The 19,968-nt window shown below is 38.9% G+C and overlaps 1 protein-coding gene across 2 annotated transcripts in view; it reads right to left on the reverse strand.

Moving 5' to 3' along the window:
• Positions 1 to 19,968, reverse strand: part of Zc3h13 (zinc finger CCCH-type containing 13) — a 64,054-nt gene that overhangs the window by 37,079 nt on the left and 7,007 nt on the right. The window contains exons 2-5 of one of the 2 annotated variants that reach the window (XM_038310015.1): positions 19,402 to 19,524; positions 18,344 to 18,453; positions 16,747 to 16,858; positions 2,274 to 2,382 (exon numbers count right to left, since the gene is read on the reverse strand). In XM_038310015.1, coding sequence (XP_038165943.1) covers positions 2,274 to 2,382; positions 16,747 to 16,858; positions 18,344 to 18,453; positions 19,402 to 19,518 — 448 coding nt within the window. In that variant the 5' untranslated portion in view covers positions 19,519 to 19,524. Of the gene's footprint in view, positions 1 to 2,273; positions 2,383 to 16,746; positions 16,859 to 18,343; positions 18,454 to 19,401; positions 19,528 to 19,968 lie in introns of both variants that reach the window. The other variant, XM_038310014.1, reaches the window with a different exon arrangement.

The raw sequence follows: 19,968 nt of genomic DNA on the forward strand, positions 1-19,968 counted from the left end.
TCACACACACACACACACACAGCTCAATTATCTCACACACACACAGCTCAATTATCTTTACTTTAGTATCTGCAAAGAATTTGATAAGCTAATATACCACGGCTTATGCATCCAGTCTCCTCCTGAGGGATGCCAATGTCTTGCTGGTATGCACAGGGCTGCTATAGGAACTGCCTTGATTTAGGAGTGCAAGTATTTTTCTATGAAGTTTCTCAAACTAGGTTTGCTAGAATCAACATACAGTTTCTGTTTTTACTACGGCCAAATTGAACTCACACACAACTTTGCCAATGGAAATTACCACTTTTTAAAAACAGTACTTTTATTTCTGGGAAACTGACGGTAGACAATTCTGTCTTTGCTTTGATGAGTCTTTCCCTGCAGCAAAGCTGAATACTTATTAGCCATTTCTAGTTCTTAGGCATTATCCATTTAAAATTTCATGAGTTTTTTAAAATGGGACTGTCTTCTTTAATATCTGTGACAGTTCTTTATATGTTTATTTGATATCTTTATTAATGCTTACATATGTCAAGTCAAGTATTTTCTTCTGGTATAACATCTACTTTTAATTTCTTTATTTAGTTATAAAACTATTTTTAATTTCTATGCATTCAAGTCTTCTGTGGCTTTGAGATTTTATAGTTTATTTTAGGATAATGAATCTGCTTCCAGGATTACCAAAGTACTTTCACTTCATGTATTTTTCTTCTCCTGCAATGATATTTTTTTTTTTAGGTTGTTCTACATGATAAACAAATAAGGGAAGAATTAGGAAGCAAGAAGGAAAAAAACACAACCATTATACCATCATAGGAGAGGGAACATGGCAGCAGGCAGGCATGGCGCTGGAGCAGTAGCTGAGAGCTTACATCCTTAGCCACAAGTTGGAAGTAGAGAAAGCTAATTGAGAATGGCTTTGGCTTCTGAAATCTCAAGGCCCACCCGCCCATGACACACCTCCTCCAACAAGGCCACACCTCCTAATCCTTTCCAAATAGTTCCACCAGCTGGGGACCAAGTATTTAATTATATGAGCCTATGGTTCATTCTCATCCAACAGTCCCCTCCATACGCCCTCACACCCATGTACACATAAGAAAACCAAAGGTATAGAAGAGAGCATATAATAAATATACTAAGTTGAGAAAGGAAGAAATTGGCTTTCAAATGCGATGGAATATATTGACTTTATATAGAAATAGAAAGATATCTTACACAGAATGAAAGAACATCAAATCCTTCAATATATTAAATAATTCATTAACCACAACAGGGTATTATACCTTTCCTGTTATTTTATAGAAAAGGTATTATAAAATTTCAATGAATTAATCATAAGTAAAATTTCTATATGTTCGTAGAAACAACTTTTTCATAGACAGCACTGACGATTTCCTCAATAAGTACTGATTTTCCAGTCATGGAAAATGACTAGAGTACTTTCCCATCTTAGTCTAGTGGCATCCTCAGACAGCATCTGAAATAATAGTCACAAGTGCTTTAGTCTTGTAAGTTCTTGGTCCCTGTCACAGGACACTGTAACTCAAAAGCAGTATGTGACCAAACGGGCAGGGGCTGTGCTCTGATGCAAGCTTATCTGCAGTTACAGGCAACAGTCTACATACTGTAGTGTCTAGCACTGGTCTGTCTTCAGCTTACACTAAAAAGGTATTGGTTCTTAAAACCAACACTCTGAGGTGAAGATATAAGTCATATTACAATGTATTCAACAAATGTTGATTCCTTGGTTAAGAGTGCTCACTCACCAGAACATCAAAGACGTGGAGAAGACAGACTTTTATGGTGCTTACTTGGTAAGACAATGAGTCAAAGATGGTTTTTCTAATTTTCATAAATATCAGTATTCAATTATTATGTAACTTCACTTTCTTCTGAAAACTTAAAGCCAACAATTTCTTAAAATTAATTTTAATAGTCTCATTTAAATTATTTTATGTAAAAATTTAGATTAACTTTTTAAAACTTAGTATTGTGGAATTTTAAGGTTTACAAATGGAAGAAAATCCCAAAGGACACAACAAAGTTCTGAGTGGGGAGAAAGAAAGAGCAAGTTGAAACAGACAGTGCAGACCTCCTTTGCTGTGCCTGAACTGCTACTGTCTATCTGTTTCTGCCTGACAATGCAGTTCTCATCAACAGGATAATTCTGAAGCAATGTCAAGATCACAGTTGAAAGGTATCTCAAAAACCCACAACAGGCCAGTGAACAATCAAGATTCTGTAAGCCAAGCAAAGACTTTCAAACTCACCATCTCTGTTAGTCTCCCATTCTACATGTTCTTCTTCGCTTTCTGGAGTTCTCTCCTTAACAATTTTTATGTCTTCCTTGTCTCTATGTCTCCCTCTTGAAGACTCTTTCTACAAAGGACACATACACAAACTCAGGTTACCAGATGGTTGTGAGGCCACTGTTGAGTACACAGCACTTCCATCTCACTCAGCCTTGCTTCTGGGGGAGGAGGATTTGTAAGTTATTTATTTATCTGCAAATTCTAGTGCAGCCATATGAAGAAAATTTATTTTACTAAAGAACAGCAATATGATAAATGTAAGAAGTAGCTCAGACATTTTTTAAAGTGCAAAGAAACCCTAATACTCTGACGTTCTACTCCATATTAAGCTTCTATGTGAAAATCCACTCAGTAAAAAAGTTTCAGATAGATAAAGTAAAATGGAAAGATTAGCTAAGTGACCACATATAAAATCCAACTTTAAAAAGACTAACCCATTGAGCAGACTCTTAAAATAAGCATCTAAAACGTATGCCCTAAATAACAGCTACTTGCCTATAACCAAAGGATGCATTCAAATTCACTTTAGTAATTTTATAAAACCTTTTTAAAAATCTTTTTAAAAACCTATTTTAGTTAAAGCAAATTATATTTAACACAATTAATGCACTAAACCTTAATACTGTAGCTAAAACACTAGAAAATATTAGGGTTTAAATATCCCAAGCTTAGTGGCTTACACTTCAAATTGGAAAACAGTAATAATTCAATTTATAAAGTAATTTAGTAATTTGACTGAATACCCTGTTCTTTAAGATTCCAAACCAGATTTTATTAAGTAGCAAGAAATAATTGAAGCCCCTCACAGGACACTTACCACTTTTATGGAATAATCTAAACACTAACTATGATTGTCAGTTAGATTAAGTGCTTAAATTTCTGAATACTCCAGTCATAAAACTTGGTTGCCTGAAACACAAATTAATTTTTCTTTAAAGTGTTCTTTCTTTAAAGAATCCCTCTAAACTTTAACGTTTAGTTACAATTTATAAACATTAATTCCAAAATTGCTTGCTAGGTATCACGGCTGAAAAAAGCCTGTATAAGAATGAAGTCTGCCAGGGAAAACTTACAAAAGACCAATAAATAAAGAAACGGTGTTTGCAGGACGGTGAAAAGAAGAGGAGGATGACTGGCTGCACCATAAAGCGCAGGCTGTGCAGCACCAGGGAAGAACCGCCCCATGTCTAAGACAGCTTCTGGATGGCAATCCTGCATACAACAACCAGCTTTCTACGGGACCATACAAAACCCACTCTAATGTAGATAACAGGATTACAGAGCAGCAGGCAGGGTTGGCACAGCAAACCACACAAGATAATCTGTAAACCTGTATGTAGCATGCTACTTGGATCATATTATGAACTAGAAATACAATAATGACTACATTTCACCAGTTATACAATAGTTCATATTTATAGGTTTAGGACTGTCTAATCTTAAGTTGCCCATGTTTTTCAGTGCAACTCAACTCGGTCCAGAGATAACATAGAACTTCTATTATATGATATACAGTCTGTACTCAGGCTACATGTAGTAGAATTTCAAATTAGAAGATTATATTTTTTTCTAATATACAGTAACCATCCCACTTAAAACCATAATACAGGAAATTGTCTTGATAACACATGAGGCTTTAGCTCACATACAAGTGTGCTGGTGTTGGCTAACTTTAAGTCAACTTGACACAAGCTATAATCATCTGGGAGGAGGGAGCCTCAATTAGAGAATGACTCCTTAAGATTCAGTTCTAGGTAGGCCTATAGGGCATTTTCTTAACTACTGATTGATGGGGGAGGGCCCAGCCTATAGTGCCTGGGACCACCCCTGGGCTGGCTGTCCTGTGTTCTATAAGGAAGCAGGCTGAGCAAGCAGTGAGAAGGAAGCCATCAAGCAGAACTTCTCCATGGCCTCTGCATCAGCCACTGCCTTCACATGCATGCCAGGCACGAGTTCCTGCCTTGGCTTTCCTTAATGGACCGTGACTTGGGATATGGAAGCCAAATAAGCCCTGCCGTCCCAAACTGCTCTTGGTCTGACGCTGCATCACAGCAGGACTAATCGTGACAGAACAGGAACCCATTCCTCCATTCTCTCTACTCAGTAGCCTCTAACTCGCTAGGCATATCATAGCTGTATCACACATGTAGCATGGTCTTCTTTCAGCTTCCTGAATTTCCTTAGAGTAGCTTGATAGCTTCTTTGAATCTTGAACATACTAGTTAGAAGCATAACCTTCTTATACTTTATTATGTATTCTAAAGTTAGTTGGAATACATATTGGAATACTATTAAGTGACCACAATATTTTAGGCCAAATACTTCAGAATAGATTATTCAGAATTTTAAAAATGTAAAAGCTATTGCCATTGTTATTGGTTACCCTGATGAGAACCTGGTAAGTTTCTTTTGCTAAAGACATCACACACTTGCAGAACATGAAGAAATGTAGCTGGTACTAAACTGAAAGTTTCCTCCCTAATGGCTAGCTTTCACAGTGCTGGCAGATACTTGTGTGCATTACTAGAGGAGAAAAGTCATCATCAGTCTTACCTAGCTGTGAACCCAGGGGGCCACAGTAATGGCCTGTCTAGCAAGATAGACCTACTCACGCAATACTGACAAAAATGCTATGGGAGTAAGCAAGCACTTTTCTGATTGGCTTAATGCCCACTCCACAAGATGGAACGTATGCCTGGCACTCAATGAGGCCAAGAACCTGGAGCTAGATAGGCCCTAGGGGAGGATCTACTATTATTCTGCTTAAATGGATACAGCAGAAAAAGGACTTCTAATGACTTATTGCTATACCCACAGATCTGTACCTTTCTAAACCCTGCAGAGAAGCTTCTTCTTGCAGTATATGCCAATTAACAGAGACCCAGAATTGGTCTAAGTGCAGAAAATAAGAGACCCCAAAGTGCTCTGCCCTAAATGGGGCATTTCTGTATCACACCTCTTCCCTCAAGCATCAGGAACTTTCTCAGCAGCAGGAGTAAAGACTGTAAGAGGTGGCGGAGGGCTTCAATTAGACAGTGTGTTCTGGACACAAGAGGACAATGGCACATATGAACTCATATGCACAAGACTTGCACAAACTCAAGCCAGACAAAATCTCAGAGTGGAGTAGAGAAAGCATGAAGCCTACTCCTAGCTAAGAAACTTGTTATTTGGTTGCTGCTGGGAGAGAGCAAGTCCACTTTCTTTAATGGTGTAACCCTGATGAATCAGTAACACTCCAGGTCAAGCCCCACAACCAACACAAGCCCGATGGGTTTAAACAGAAGCGGGGGTGGGGTGGGGTATTGAGAACAAGGACACATGAAGTTTGGTGGGTCTGGGAGGAGTTGAGGGATGGGGATAAACATGATCAAAACATATTATATGAAATTCTCATAACATTAAATAACATTATTCTCAAATAATATTTCAAAGCATATTAAGTAGCAATGTAGTCTATGATCAAACACATTAATATATTTATAGTAAAACCTAAGAATTTATGAACTGAGTAAGATTTACAACTAGGTTATTTCAATGAAGACCAAGTTATGATAACTAATAAGTCTGTGCCTAACTTGGGAAAGTGTTTTAGGTTTCTTCCATTTCAGAGATCCAATGCTCGTGGAGTTTTAAATTACTTTCAGGTATATTCACTTTTCTTAAATGTTTACTTGTGGAGAAGATTATGCTCATTACAAGTCTTATCTTACATAGTAAGGAGACATTACAAGATTCTGAAATAAAAACAATTGAGACTAACCATTGAAAACAAATATTATAAGTGCGTTGTGAAAACAAATATTATAAGTGCGTTGGTAGCCAATAAAATGTTATATTTTTTAAAAGGAATATATAATCCAGTTCCAACCTTACCGAAGAAAATGTCTAATAACACTATACAAGTTCTTAGAAAATTTAACAGGGAAAATAATTAGCTCCCAAGGTCTCCAGTGACAGCTCCTACTGTATATTCTTCTACACCCATTTCTAGAGGGCTCTAACTATTCTTTCTTAATCTTTATCTCTCCAGATTCTATTGATTAGAGCTAATTCTAATCTTTGAAATTAAGCAAAACAGATCTAGTACTTCTTCCACAAGCTGACTCTTTAAATGTTTGGACATCACTACCAAATCCCTTCAATACCTTTTCTATCGGACCAAGAGCCAAAGGCATCTCATGTTTATCACAGATTTTTATTTCATGATTCTTACACCTTCATTAATCTACCAATCTTCTCTATAATAATATGCTGTTCTAGTTAGCTTTCTGCTATGACAAAACACTGACCAAAATCAAATTGAAGAAGGAAAGGGATTATTCCATAGAGGGAAGCCAAGGCAAAAAAGCCCAAGACAGGAACTAAAGCAGAGAGTATGGAGGCTTACTTCCCCTGGTTTGCTCAGCTACCTTCCCTTTTTTTGTTTTTTTGAGACAGGGTTTCTCTGTGTAGCTTTGGAGCCTGTCCTGGAACTCACTCTGTAGACCAGGCTGGCCTCAGACTCACAGTAATCCACCTGCTTCTGCCTCTTTGAGTCCTGGAATTAAAGGTGTGCCCACCACTGCCAGGTATTATCTCTCCTCTCTCTCTCTCTCAAACTTTTTTTAAAGAGTATTTTTTTAATGTACACTGGTGTTTTGCCTATATATATTCTGTGTGAGGGTGTTGGATCTCCTAGAACCCAGAACTGGAGTTATGGGCAGTTGTGAGCTGCCATGTGGGTGCTGGGAATTGAATCCAGGTCTCTGTAAGAGCAACCAATGCCCTTAACTGAGCCATCTCTCCAGCCCAGCCCACCTGCCTAGAGACAGCACTGCTCACAGTGGGCTGGGCCATCCTACATAAATTAGCAACTAAGAAAACGCCCCAAAGATATACCCATAAGCAAAATTGAAGGAAACAATTCCTCAACTGAGGTTACTTCCCTCTTTTCAGGTGTGTCAAATTAACAAATGATGCTAATTATGACCTTTCAATAGAACTGACCTCAGATTGAATACAGTTACTATCCAAACACCAGCAGATTGCTATTAGTCAGACAAATTGATGCTAAAGTTTGCATTGATACATTGATCCTAAAGTTTAAATTGATGCTATAAGAAATAAATAAAGGTATGAAAAGAGAAGATCAAATCTGGAGAGTTGAAGCAGCAGATTTCAACAGTTACTATAAAGGAAGCTACAGTCATCAAAATATTACGGGATCAGACAAACTAACAGCAGACTACATCAATGGAGATCACCACAGAACACTGCGAATAGACCCTCACAGCCAGGTCAAGTGATGTGTGCTGGAAGCAAAGAATACTCAATGAAAAAAAGGTGTCTTGCACTGGGTGGTGCAGAACAGCTAGGTGTCCAGTGATGCTGGACACAGACTGTACCATTCTCACAAAACTAAACTCAAAATGGATCATGGACATAAATATAAAGGGCAAATCTGCAGGAAAATATCTAAATCTCAAGTAAGTGATTTTAATGATCATGTATGTATACAGTTCATCAAAGAAATAATTCATTAAGTGGCCTTCATTAAAATAGAAAGGTTTCACACTAGGAAATTTACTGTCAAGAGAATGAGAAAACAATTAAAAATGAGGAAAGAGTTTGAAAAGGACATCTGCAAACATACAAAGTATATTACCTAAACAAAGAAAGAACACTTAGAACTCAACAACATAAAAACCTAATCAAAAGAAAAGTGTTTCACCAAAATGAAGACATCCAGATGACAGACGGTACATGCAAAGATGTTCAACATGGCAAGTCACTTGTTCATGGCAAATGAAAACTGCAGTGAATAAAAAAAGTTCATGTTAGGCACACGTTTCTGAGAAGACAAAATTCCATATAAAGATACCACTAGACGCCAGTAAGCTGTGGGCAGCAGGATTTGTTCACTGTCAGTGGGCATGCATGATGAAAATCTGGAGAACTGCTTGGTAGAGGCAGGCAAGGTGTCTATTTTCTCCCCACCAATCCCTGCTCTCTGCTCTTTCTCTCTCTGTGTTTTACTGAGGACTGAATCTGCAGTAGCAGGCAGGCTAGGCTAGGCAAGTGCTATACAAGAGATACCCACCCCCAGTCTTTTGTTTTCTTAAACAGGGTCTCACTAAATTACCTCGGCGGGTACTTGCCTGAACTTGCCATCCTCCTGCCTTAGCATCCCCAAGAAGTTGGTGTTAAAAGCCAGTATTGTCAGGCTGGGCTAAACCAGTTTCTTCTGCTACTATCACCTCCCTCTGTCCTTTCTCTCTTTTCTTTTAATTCTCCTTCTACACAATCTGGCATCAACACTCCCTAGTTTTTAACAACAACAACAACAAAATCTGTCTGCAGAGGACTATTTATATTTGCTAAAACCGGGAGACAATCGATACACCTCCCTCAGGAAAATGGTTAAATAAATATCCTACAAACATCAATGATGACAGTTCACAGTAACACAGTTGCCACTCTGGTGGGATACTGACAGTAAAGGCCACACATCTGAAGTGAGACAAAGCACTCAGGGAGTCTCTGTACTTCCCATTCAGTTTTGCTGTGAACCTAAACTGCTCTAAAAAACATTAAGTTTTGAAAAGAGAAATGAAAATTATTATACTTGATATCATAAACAAAATGTCATCGTGGGCTGGCATCCCTAATTCTAAACTTCAAAACCTGAACTGCCCCAGATCTGAACTGTGAGCTCTAGCACAGGTCATGTGGAAACCTACAGCTGTCCTCACGCAAAGGTTCCATTAAAAACACAGGTATACAAAAGCCAGAAAAATCACCTTCAAGCTTCATGTACACATTACATGAAATACAAATAAATTTCATATTGAGATAGGGTTGCCTCTCCCATGATAGCTCATTATATATATTCAAATATCCTAAAATCTGTGGGGGGGGGGATGGGGGAAGAGATCTAAAATTTGAAACACTCCTGGTTTCCAGCATTTCAGATTAAACATATTTAAAATTTTGTTCCAAACATTTAAGATACAGAAGGATGACTAAACTTCACAAGAGAAATATAGACTAAAACTAAACCAACACACACCAGTCCCCTATCTTGTTGGAGAAGCCATTATGGCAATACACCAAATGAGAAAAGGAAAACAAACAGCTCCCCCCCACACACACAGTAACAACATGTGTCTGCCTAGTCTTGTCAGCCCTGACCCTCTGCCACGGCATGTATTTCTTCAGATATATCTTGCTCTAAGACACGCTAAAAAATGTAACGAGTACACAGTCATTCACCACAGCTGGACAGCAGGAGCAACACTGAAATAATCTAAATCCCCATGCACAGAAGACATGGTCTAGTCAAACAATGAAACACCATGTAACTAGGAAAAAGCCTAAGAAATCTCTCAATATATTGCTATGGAATGATCACCTGTAAGAGAAATGTTTAAAAAGTCGTGTGAAATAGAACGTCATCTTTTATGTATGAAAAACAGTACACACAAATTTATGTGCATATATCTATCAACAAATGCATTTAATGTATGTAAATACACAAGTGCACATATATACAGATAAAAGCAGAACCAAAAAATAAATGTGGTCTATGAAGAACAAGGCACAGCAATTAAAATGTGGCAGTCAAACTTTTTAAATGTAAAGTGTTTTGAAATCACATTTCGTATATTTACAAAATTAAAAATAAATCCCAACACTTAAATTAGAATGACAAAGATTAATTTATGCACGTATTAATTTGGTGGTTTAAATACAGTAACTGCTAAATCCCTATCGATTAGATTTAACAAATATACCCCAAACAAGATATATCCCAAAATAAGGTGTATCCTAAGAACTACAAAGAAATTTAACTTCTCAATAACCCCATGCATTAGTTACTCTCCCTTTCTATGACAAAGACTAGGGAAAAAAAAACCCAAAACTGAACACTGAAGAAGTTTATTCTGGCTCACAGTTTGAGGGTACAGCTCCCCATGGCAAGGAAGGAACAGAGACCCTACCATAGACCAGAAGCAGAGACCTGACAGGAAACAGGGATGGGCTAGAACCCACTAGGTCCACCCTCAGTGACCCACTTCCTCCTGTGAAGCTCTACTGCCCAGCTTCCTATCCGGGGCATGTCCAACTTGCCGGATACAGGTACAATGCAAAATCATAGCAAACACATCCGAGAGAGCAGAGGCGCATGCTCATAATTGCAGTCTGCATAAGAGGCAGATGGAGCAAGAGCGCAAGACAGCCTGGCCTAGCCAGGTGGTTGGTGGCACACGACTTTAGTACCAGCACTCGGGAGGCAGAGGCAGAGGCAGGCAGACGGATCTCTGTGAGTTCGAGGCCAACCTGGTCTACAAGAGCTAGTTCCAGGACAGGCTTCAAAGCTACAGAGAAACCCTGTCTCCAAAAAACATGACAAAACAAAAACAAAAACCAAACAAACAAAAAGATAGCCCGGCATACACAAGAACAGGCCTCGGGCGCTTGCTTCCCCTGCGCTGCCCCCTCCCCCATCATAAACGTAATTAAAACATTGTAAAAGGATTTTTGTTTGTTGTTTGTTTCTGTAATTCAATTGCCTGGTTCTGGAATTTAACTTGATAAATGTTAAAATGAGCTAAAATGTCAAATGGCCAAACACTGTACAATCCAAAGATGCCCCAACTGAGGACCACGTTTTCAAACACATGAGCCTGTACAAGACATTTTACATGCAAACTCTATATTGTCTAAATATAATATAAAATGTGTGATAATGTAAAGAGGGACTAGAATTTTTTGCACAGAAAGCAATACAATTGTAAAAGCCCTAAAATCCTAAATCTGAATGATTAGAACTTGTCTAAGAGAAAATACAAACATGCTTCCTGATCACATTTAGTGAAAGGCCTTATAAACCATGAGTAATCTAACAGCAGTAAGCCTCCAAGTACATGTATGCAAAGTTCTGGACACATTACTTTACTGGGAACAGAGAAACTACCAGAGTCTACTGAGGAGGGAGGTGCCAAAACATCGCAAGGTAACTGACAAAGAGAGCCAGCCACACATTGGAAAAACACATTTGCAATACATATATTTCAGAAAGGTCTGGTATCCAGAACCTAAGAATTGCAAATGTGTAATAATTTGTGAAGAAAATATACCACAAAAGGCCAATACAAGGTGTGTGTGTGTGTGTGTGTGTGTGTGTGTGTGACAGAGAGAGAGAGAGAGAGAGAGAGAGAGAGAGAGAGAGAGAGAGAGAGAGAGAGAGGTTATTAACCCCTGGTATCTAGCCTTCAGGTGAGAGGGAGCCCAAGTTATCCACATCAATAGGTCCACATGGAGAAGACCTGAGGCTTCCAAATGACTACTATCAACACTGAGACATGTGACTAGACAAGCCTTCAAACGATTCCAATCCACACTGTTTATGTCAAGAAGACAAGATGTCCACTCTTGACCTTTCTGAATCTGGACAGGATTCACTAGTACAGCAAATTCTCCGTACTGTGCAACCATGTGGGGTTTTTATGATGAAAATAATGTCACAACTATCCCTGTACTGTTTGCTATGAAATTTCTTCCAAGTAGAAATGTTTACACTCTTGCTCTTAGCCTCCTCTTCTATAGTGTATCATTTTCAGTAAACATTTGATCAACTTACCCCCACAGCAATCAGCTTCCTACTAGTAGCCTAGTGCCTTTCTACTCTTTCTGTTTTGCAAGTACTTTGTTTCACTCTTTCTAAAGACTTCTTGCTTGTACTTCCTCATTTGGTCTTTACCATAACTTGTGGCAAATGGAAACAGGCATGATAATAATACAGATTTAAAACAAGATCACAAGGCTTACTCTGGATACGTCTGTAACTGTTAACCTTCTACCTCAAAGCTTTCCACTGCAAGAGTCCCCCTTACTGCAGCAGCTATGGAGCCATCCCCTTCTTGAGCCAGGGTCATTCCAACCCCAACTAGTCAGAAATACAAAGACGAAGTACACGGCTGGGGGAGGTGGGGAGAGGAAGACAGTTAAGGAGGGACTGTGATACAAAACTAGAAGTGAAGAGTACCTTCTCGAAGAAAGCCCTCCCGCACACATGCTCTCCATACTAGAAACATAGTTTTGGTTCATAATAGGGCAGAACGTGGCGACTAAGAGTAGGACAAGATCTAGTGTAGAATGTGTGTGATGTCAAAATAATACACCTAGAATAGACTACAGGTTGGCCGATCATCTTGAGCTCTACCTACACAGTTAAATCTGAAAAAGTGATTTTAACAATAACCAAATTAAATTAACACATGAAAATAACAAGTCTAAAACAGATTCTCTATCTCAAGATATTAACCATCAGGTTGAGAGCAGAAAATTAAAGCAACTGACAATTTTGGAGAATGGAAAGGGACTGGAACTAGAAATGGTCATTCAAAGGACAAATTAAAGTAGCTGAATTAATTAACATTTAAATTTAACACTGAAGCTGGGCATGGTGGCATTTGGGGAATTGAGGCTAAAGCAGGAGTAAGCTTGAGGCCACTCTGATTTGCAGTATCAGAGCCTGTCCCAAAACAAAAGTAACTAAGAAGCCCCACAAAATAAAAACCAAAACAAGGCTCAAATGACAACTCTTGTATTTATTTTACCACAATAGAAAAAAAAAAAAAAAAAAACAAAGAAAAACCAGCCAACGTGTGAAAGCACTAGATGCTGGCCAACCATCTTGAAATGAACACCGCTCTTGTCCATCTGTCCTGAGGACAGAGTCTACATAAACAAAGGGACACCCAGAGAGCGTGTCTAAACGCTAACACTTCACTATTATGATGAATTATTTAACCTACTCTGAAATACGGCTGCACAGCTTCTCTTAAGGGACAGCTCTCAGGACGTACTTATGTCTTTATCGTTAACAAACCCTTGACTATTCTCACTGACTATTCAGAGCCGATTCTGCTCTCAATGATAACTTATTTGCTATGTTCAAATTATGTAAAATAACAAACCTCTGTTAGAAAAGAGAATAGAATTGAATTAGTGTATTTGAAAGGTTCTGTAGATTTAATTGCATTGCATTCAGTTCAGATAAAGAAGACTGCCCTCTCTAACAGAAACATGCAAGAGCACCAGCAATCTTACAGTTCTTCACTGCCACATCAGAAAGAAGAATAAAACAGGTAAAATTAAAATGTTAATATATTTCATTTAACTCAATGCATTCAATTCTATCATTTCAATATGTAATCCAGTAGAAACTGAGATTTATTTACTTTTCATACCAAGTATCTGAAACTCAGTACATGTTTTTATACTTACAGCACATTTCAATTGAGGCAAGGCCACCAAGGTTTCCCACTGAGGCTGTGCATGAGAACCACTGCTGTTTAAGCGAACTGACCAGTACCTACTCAGCCCTCACTTTACGTTCCGATGCTAGAGCATGACACAGCACACAGACCACAGCTCAAGCACACTGGCAGTCCTCTAAACCTCTCCACAGCTAACTGTATCATCATCCCCACCCCACCCCGGCTTTGTCTTCTCACCCACAAGCCTATCCTTCCCTGTGCCATGTTCTCTGGTTCTGCAGGGAGTTGTTTACTTTGTCCACTGTGCACTCTGCTTGCATCTCTGACATCCTATCACATACTATGGAATTACAATTCATTTATTTATGCAGTTGCCTCCCCACAAAATCAAGGGTAATCCAGCACCCTTATAATTTAGACATCCTAGAGTAAATATCAGTGACAAAGAAGGAGTTATCTGCTAGTCCCTACAAACTCATATGCTCATCTCAGCTCTGTCTGTGTTATCCATACAATGCAGTCCCTCCTTAGAAATCAGCCTGATCCCTGGCAGGAAGCCACTATATGAAGAGCAGCACCACACGCTGCTGAACACATCAGAGGTGAAAGCAAGAATCAAGCCTCACTTGTTTTTCTTCTAAGGGTTGCTCGTTTCATGTAAGTAAGTGCCTGGTGCTCTCACTGGCCAGAGGAGGGCATCCAATCTCTTGAGACTGGAGTTATAAATAGTGGTGAGCATCACGTGGGAGCTGGGAATTATACTCAGGTCCTCTAGGAGAGTAGCCAGTGATCTTAATTGCTGAGCCACCTTACCAGCCCCAGACTTTAAGTTTCTTAATAGCCAACTTTGCTATCTACTAATGTGATCTAAACATATAAGCCTTTAGATCATATATATATATATATGTTTAGATGTGTTAACAACCTAAATTAATGCTTACATTCAAAAAAACCCATTTTAACCATTATATTATTAAAAGTCAGCATAAATGGCCAATCCTACCCCTTCATCATAACAACAAAGTCAGCTCATAATTTATAGATGAGGAAACAGACAGCAGAGTTTAGTTATCAATACCTAGAGGTACTGTATTCACATTGTAAATCCTTGCACCTGTCTCTTACACTAATTAGAGTTTACCTTCAATGCATGTCGTATGAACTCTTAAGAACTGATTTCAGTTTTAAGGAATCAGATGTACATGTGCACACACATACACACATATGCACATACATGCGCATATGCACACACATTAATGACAGCTGTGTCTGATGCTGACAGCCTATGTAGTACCAGCTGCAGGAGAGGCTGAGGCAAGATTATCACATGAGCCCAGGAACCTGGTGTTATGTACAGTTCAGGTGATATGATAAGATACTAACCAATTTAGAAAAAAAAGTAACAACAATACACAGAATGGTAGAAAATTTGTTTTAGGCATCTTAAAAATGAAAGCAAATATAGGAATTATATGCTAATTCTGATGTTTTCTTAAATTTTAACTTATTTCAGAATAAAAAAAGGAATGGAAAAAAATTTTAGAAGTCATCTTATTTTTTGCTGTTTTTAACTTTAAAAAAATTACCCAGATTTGCATTAAACACTGGTAAAGCAAAATAATTCATCCTAGAAATTTGATATTTAAATATACAATTATTTCACATTATTAGAAAAAATGAAAACTTGGAATCTCCAAAAAATATATTTTACCTGTACTCAAAATATAAAGAACTCTTACAACTCAGTAAAGACAGCTCAATTTTAAAAAATAGGCAAAGTATCTACAGATATGCATCAACAGTCAGTGAGCATGTGCCCAATGCTTGGCATCCTTAGCTATTAGGAAGACACAAAGTAAAACCAAATTAGATTAGGAGCTGGAAAAAAATATGGGGAAGCGGGAACTTTCATATCCTACTGTCTAGAAGTAAAAATGATGCAACCTCTAAATGACAGTAGAGCAGAGCAGTTCTTAATGTGTGGGTTGGCCAGATATTTATATTACAACTCATAACAGTAGCAAAATTACAGCTATGAAGTAGCAACAAAAATCATTTTATGGTCGGGGTCAGCACAGCACGAGGAGCTGGAAGCACGGTGTTAGCAGCTGCTAGAAGGGAGAGTGGCTGTCGCACTGGGGGCCAATACTGACTCTCCACGTGACAGGGCTTAGAATCACCTGGGGATGTGACCCCAGTTTGGTGAAATGGGCAGTTCCGGCCTGTGGACTAGGATCCTGAACCGAATGACGAGAAGAAAGGGGGCTAAGCAGAGCGCTCACTGCTCTCTGCTTGCTGGCTGTGGATGCCCCTGCCTCCACATACCACTGCCACAGTACAGGCTGCACCCTCAAACGCTGAGCCAAAAGAAACCCTTCTGAAGCTGTTTCTGTCAGACTTTTGTACAGCTACAGGAAAGTAACTAATAGGTCATGTATTCGGCAATTCTGTCCCCCGGGATTACACCAAGGAAAATGAACCCATATGCTGACCAAAATCCTGTGCATCAATGTTCTCATTCACATTATGGGGCAGGAGTAGAAAGAGCCCAAATATTGATCAATGCTAGGTAAAGGAACAAAATGTGAACTACTAATACAGTATTAGCATTTGTGTTAGTCGCAAGAGATGACACATAATATAAAGCGTCAGGGTGAACAAGTCACAAAACAAGGAGGGCTTTCCTGACGGCCTAGCCTCGGCTCAGGGTGCGCGTGGTACAGCAGCAGTGACCGCTAGAAGATGAGGGTGCCTCACAGAGGGGTGAAAACCAATACGGGGCAGCACACACTGCAAATATCCCTGAACTCTCAACTGTGGACTACGTTTAGGTACTCATGAGTTCCAGGAGGGCACAAACTCTGCTGCTTGATCCTTTTCATTTTAAATACACAGAAGAAGGGACAGTCATCCCTGCCCCATAAATTACTTCTATTCAAAGACCAGCCTGGTTTACAGGGCAAGTTCCACAACAGTAAGAGCTACACAGAGAAACCCTGTCTTGAAAAAACAAAACAAAACAAATTTACATGTATTCACACAGGACACTGTAATGTCTAATTACAGATTTGCCACAGATTGAGCATACCACTTAATATTTAAAGTGGAAATTATAGAATAAGTGACTGCTGAAATGTAAGTGGGCTTGTAAATGTTGCACCTACCCTAACAGGTGAGGACGACTCCTCTGCGCTCCGCTTCTGGGACTCAGAGTCCACATCCTGACGCTTATTCTTCATTCTTTCTCTGAGGTCACCTGTAGGTCTTTCCGGTGACCTTTGATACAAACAAAACAACAAAATTCTGTATTTATATGATGTTTTATAAGAATAATATAAATTAATTAATACTGATGCAATTTTAAGACTCTGGCGCCAAAAATTTCTGAAAAATGTTTCAGCTTAAATAGTAAGATATAAAAATACAAACAATATTCACAAGTTTTCTCCCAGTGCCAATCAAAATGCAGGTTGGCTTCCATGGGGTGGTACGTACTGGGAATATGAGTAAGAACAACGAACTGAAGAAAATGAATATGCAAAAGGCAGCTTGAGTTACTCCCTGCTCACCACATAAACAGAGCAGTCATGTTGTAGATAAAGGATATTAAGAGGTAATAGCATTCCCATCCATATATGTATGTAGTTGGATAGACTACCAACTAGGAAAATATTTCATGCACCTTAAAAATGAAAGCCAGCACCCATCAAGATGGCTCAGTGGGTACAAGTGATTGTCACTCAGGCTTGAAAGAGAGAAAACTCCCAAAAGCTGTCCTCTGACCTTCACATTCAAATGTGGTATACTCACATGAACACACACACACACACACACACACACACACACACACCTTTAAAAAAATCCCCAGTGGCTAACTTTCGGTTGTCCTACTAATGCTGTATAGGCCTACCAATCGACACATATAATTTCAGGACTAGGTAAATTATGTTTACTGATTAAATTATTTGTGTAAGAAACATTGTATCTGTTACCTTTAAAGATATTACAAAATCATAAGGGGCCAAAAGGAATACTAAAAAGATCTTCATTATGCAAATTCAGTTTAGTCAAATATGTTCTGCATAGAAAATGTTTATCCATATATAAACACTCTTAAAATTATTTTTTTTGTTTGCTTTATGTGTACGTGTGTGGTGTCTGCGTGTATCACTATGTATCAAGTGCATACTGGGTGTCTGAGGCCAGAAAGGATATTGGATCCCCTGGGACTGGAGCCACAGATAGTTGTGAGTCACCATGTGCATGGAAGATGGGAAATAACCCAAGTCCTCTAGAAGAACAGTCAGGGCCCTTAACCATTGACCTATCCCTCCACTGTGTATATTAACACAGTGTCCTAAGAGATGTGGCAAGTAGATTTTACAACAAAGCTTGTAGAAGATTCAAACTTAAAAGGCCTTGAGAAAATTACAATTAAACCTTATTTAAACTTTCCTGCATTAAGAAGGAATAGTTTTACCTTTAAGCAAAGTAAATTCTCACACCTCCAAGTTCTGCTTAAGCAGAGATTTAATACAAAATTGGGGCAGTAGGAGGTAGGGGCTTTTTAAGAGTTGTTCATCCCCAGCCTCAGTCTCCTCTCAGGTGTGCACTATTTGAAAGGCATGCAAATATACACAGTGTTAAGACTACCCCAAGAGAGAAAATCTGACTAAATGTATGGTTCAATTTCAGATTTTTAAACTAAATTGCAAAATTTGCTTGTTAATACTACAGAAAACGTGTGAATTCTCAGTTTACCTTCTGTAATTGCTGCTGTAACCTTTCCCGCGAGGTGAAGGGCCATGTATGAACCTACAAGTATTTCCATAGAGGCAGCTGCCAGTCTTCAGCCAGTTCCGGCACTGTGTCTAGGAAACAGGTATTTCTATGTGAGCGTCTGAACAAATATCAAGTCAGAGCGACCCAAACGCCAGCTAAGCACGCGCTGCTCAACACATAAAGGAATGATAAACCACAAGACAGTGTGTGGGGGGTAGGGGTGTTGCTACTCAATAATAAAGGAATGATAAACCACAAGACAGTATGTGTGGGGTAGGGGTGTTGCTACTCAATAATAAAGGAATGATAAACCGCAAGACAGTATGTGCGGGGTAAGGATGTTGCTACTCAATAATAAAGGAATGATAAACTGCAAGACAGTTTGTGTGGGGTAGGGGTGTTGCTACTCAATAATAAAGAAATGATAAACCGCAAGGCAGTATGTGTGGGGTAAGGATGTTGCTACTCAATAATAAAGGAATGATAAACTGCAAGACAGTATGTGTGGGGTAGGGGTGTTGCTACTCAATAATAAAGGAATGATAAACCGCAAGACAGTTTGTGTGGGGTAGGGGTGTTGCTACTCAATAATAAAGGAATGATAAACCGCAAGACAGTATGTATGGGGTAGGGTGTTACTGGAATGGGGCATGGATAGGATCAAAGTTCATTGTATATGTAAGACAAACAAAAACATTATATCACAATGAGAAGTTGACAAACCTTAGCCTCTCTTTCATATCAAAATTCATTGTATATATAAAACAAAAACATTGTATCACAATGAGAAATTTACAAACCTTAACCCCTTTCATTTTTTTTCTAAAGTAAAATTTGCTAAACTAATCCCATCAAAAATCAATCCATTTGCCTTTATAATAGCAATTAGAACTTCAATAATAGTATTTTAAATGTTCCCCCAGTACACAGGATCAAGGGTGGGGTCCCTTTGTACAGGCTAAGTAAGGGCTCTGCCACTGAGTGACATTCCTAATCCCTTCCAATAAGCTCCCTGCGTCCACAGTGTAACAACTCACCTCTGCTGTGCTGCCAGTGCTGGGTCCAAGCCTCTCAAATACACTAGGTCTTCTGGATGTACTCTCAGATATGGTCTTGGTGTTTTCCACTGTGACCTTCCTCCTAATTTTTGACATTTTGAACTACTTTAACCAAAAAAGAGAGAGTTAAAACAGTAAAATCTTTTACACATTTTACACATGAGCCTAAAACTTACAACGAGACAAAGCTATGGGTAACACTCTAGAATCACGAGTGTCTTCTTGCAGCATGAACAGAAGGATGCAGAAGAGGACACCAGTAAGCACGCTGCCTGCTAGTGCACGCTTTCTAAGTCTGGAATCTGTGGGCTAGACCTGGACCCCTCTGTCCTGGACATTCAACTACAATTGTTACCTTATGCGCTGCTTATAAAAACCTTTGTAAAATTTGGTAGCTCTATCCTTTAGGGGAAGATTGCTAGCCTAACAACCGGCTAACTAAAAAAGATACGTAAGTCAAAGAACATGGGAACTAAAACCAGGCAAAAATCTTAATTTATACTGTTTATGCTCTTTATACTGTTTAAGCGGCTACAGAAGTACTGC

The sequence above is a fragment of the Arvicola amphibius genome, chromosome 13 (assembly GCF_903992535.2).
Source record: "Arvicola amphibius chromosome 13, mArvAmp1.2, whole genome shotgun sequence".
NCBI lineage: Eukaryota > Metazoa > Chordata > Mammalia > Rodentia > Cricetidae > Arvicola > Arvicola amphibius.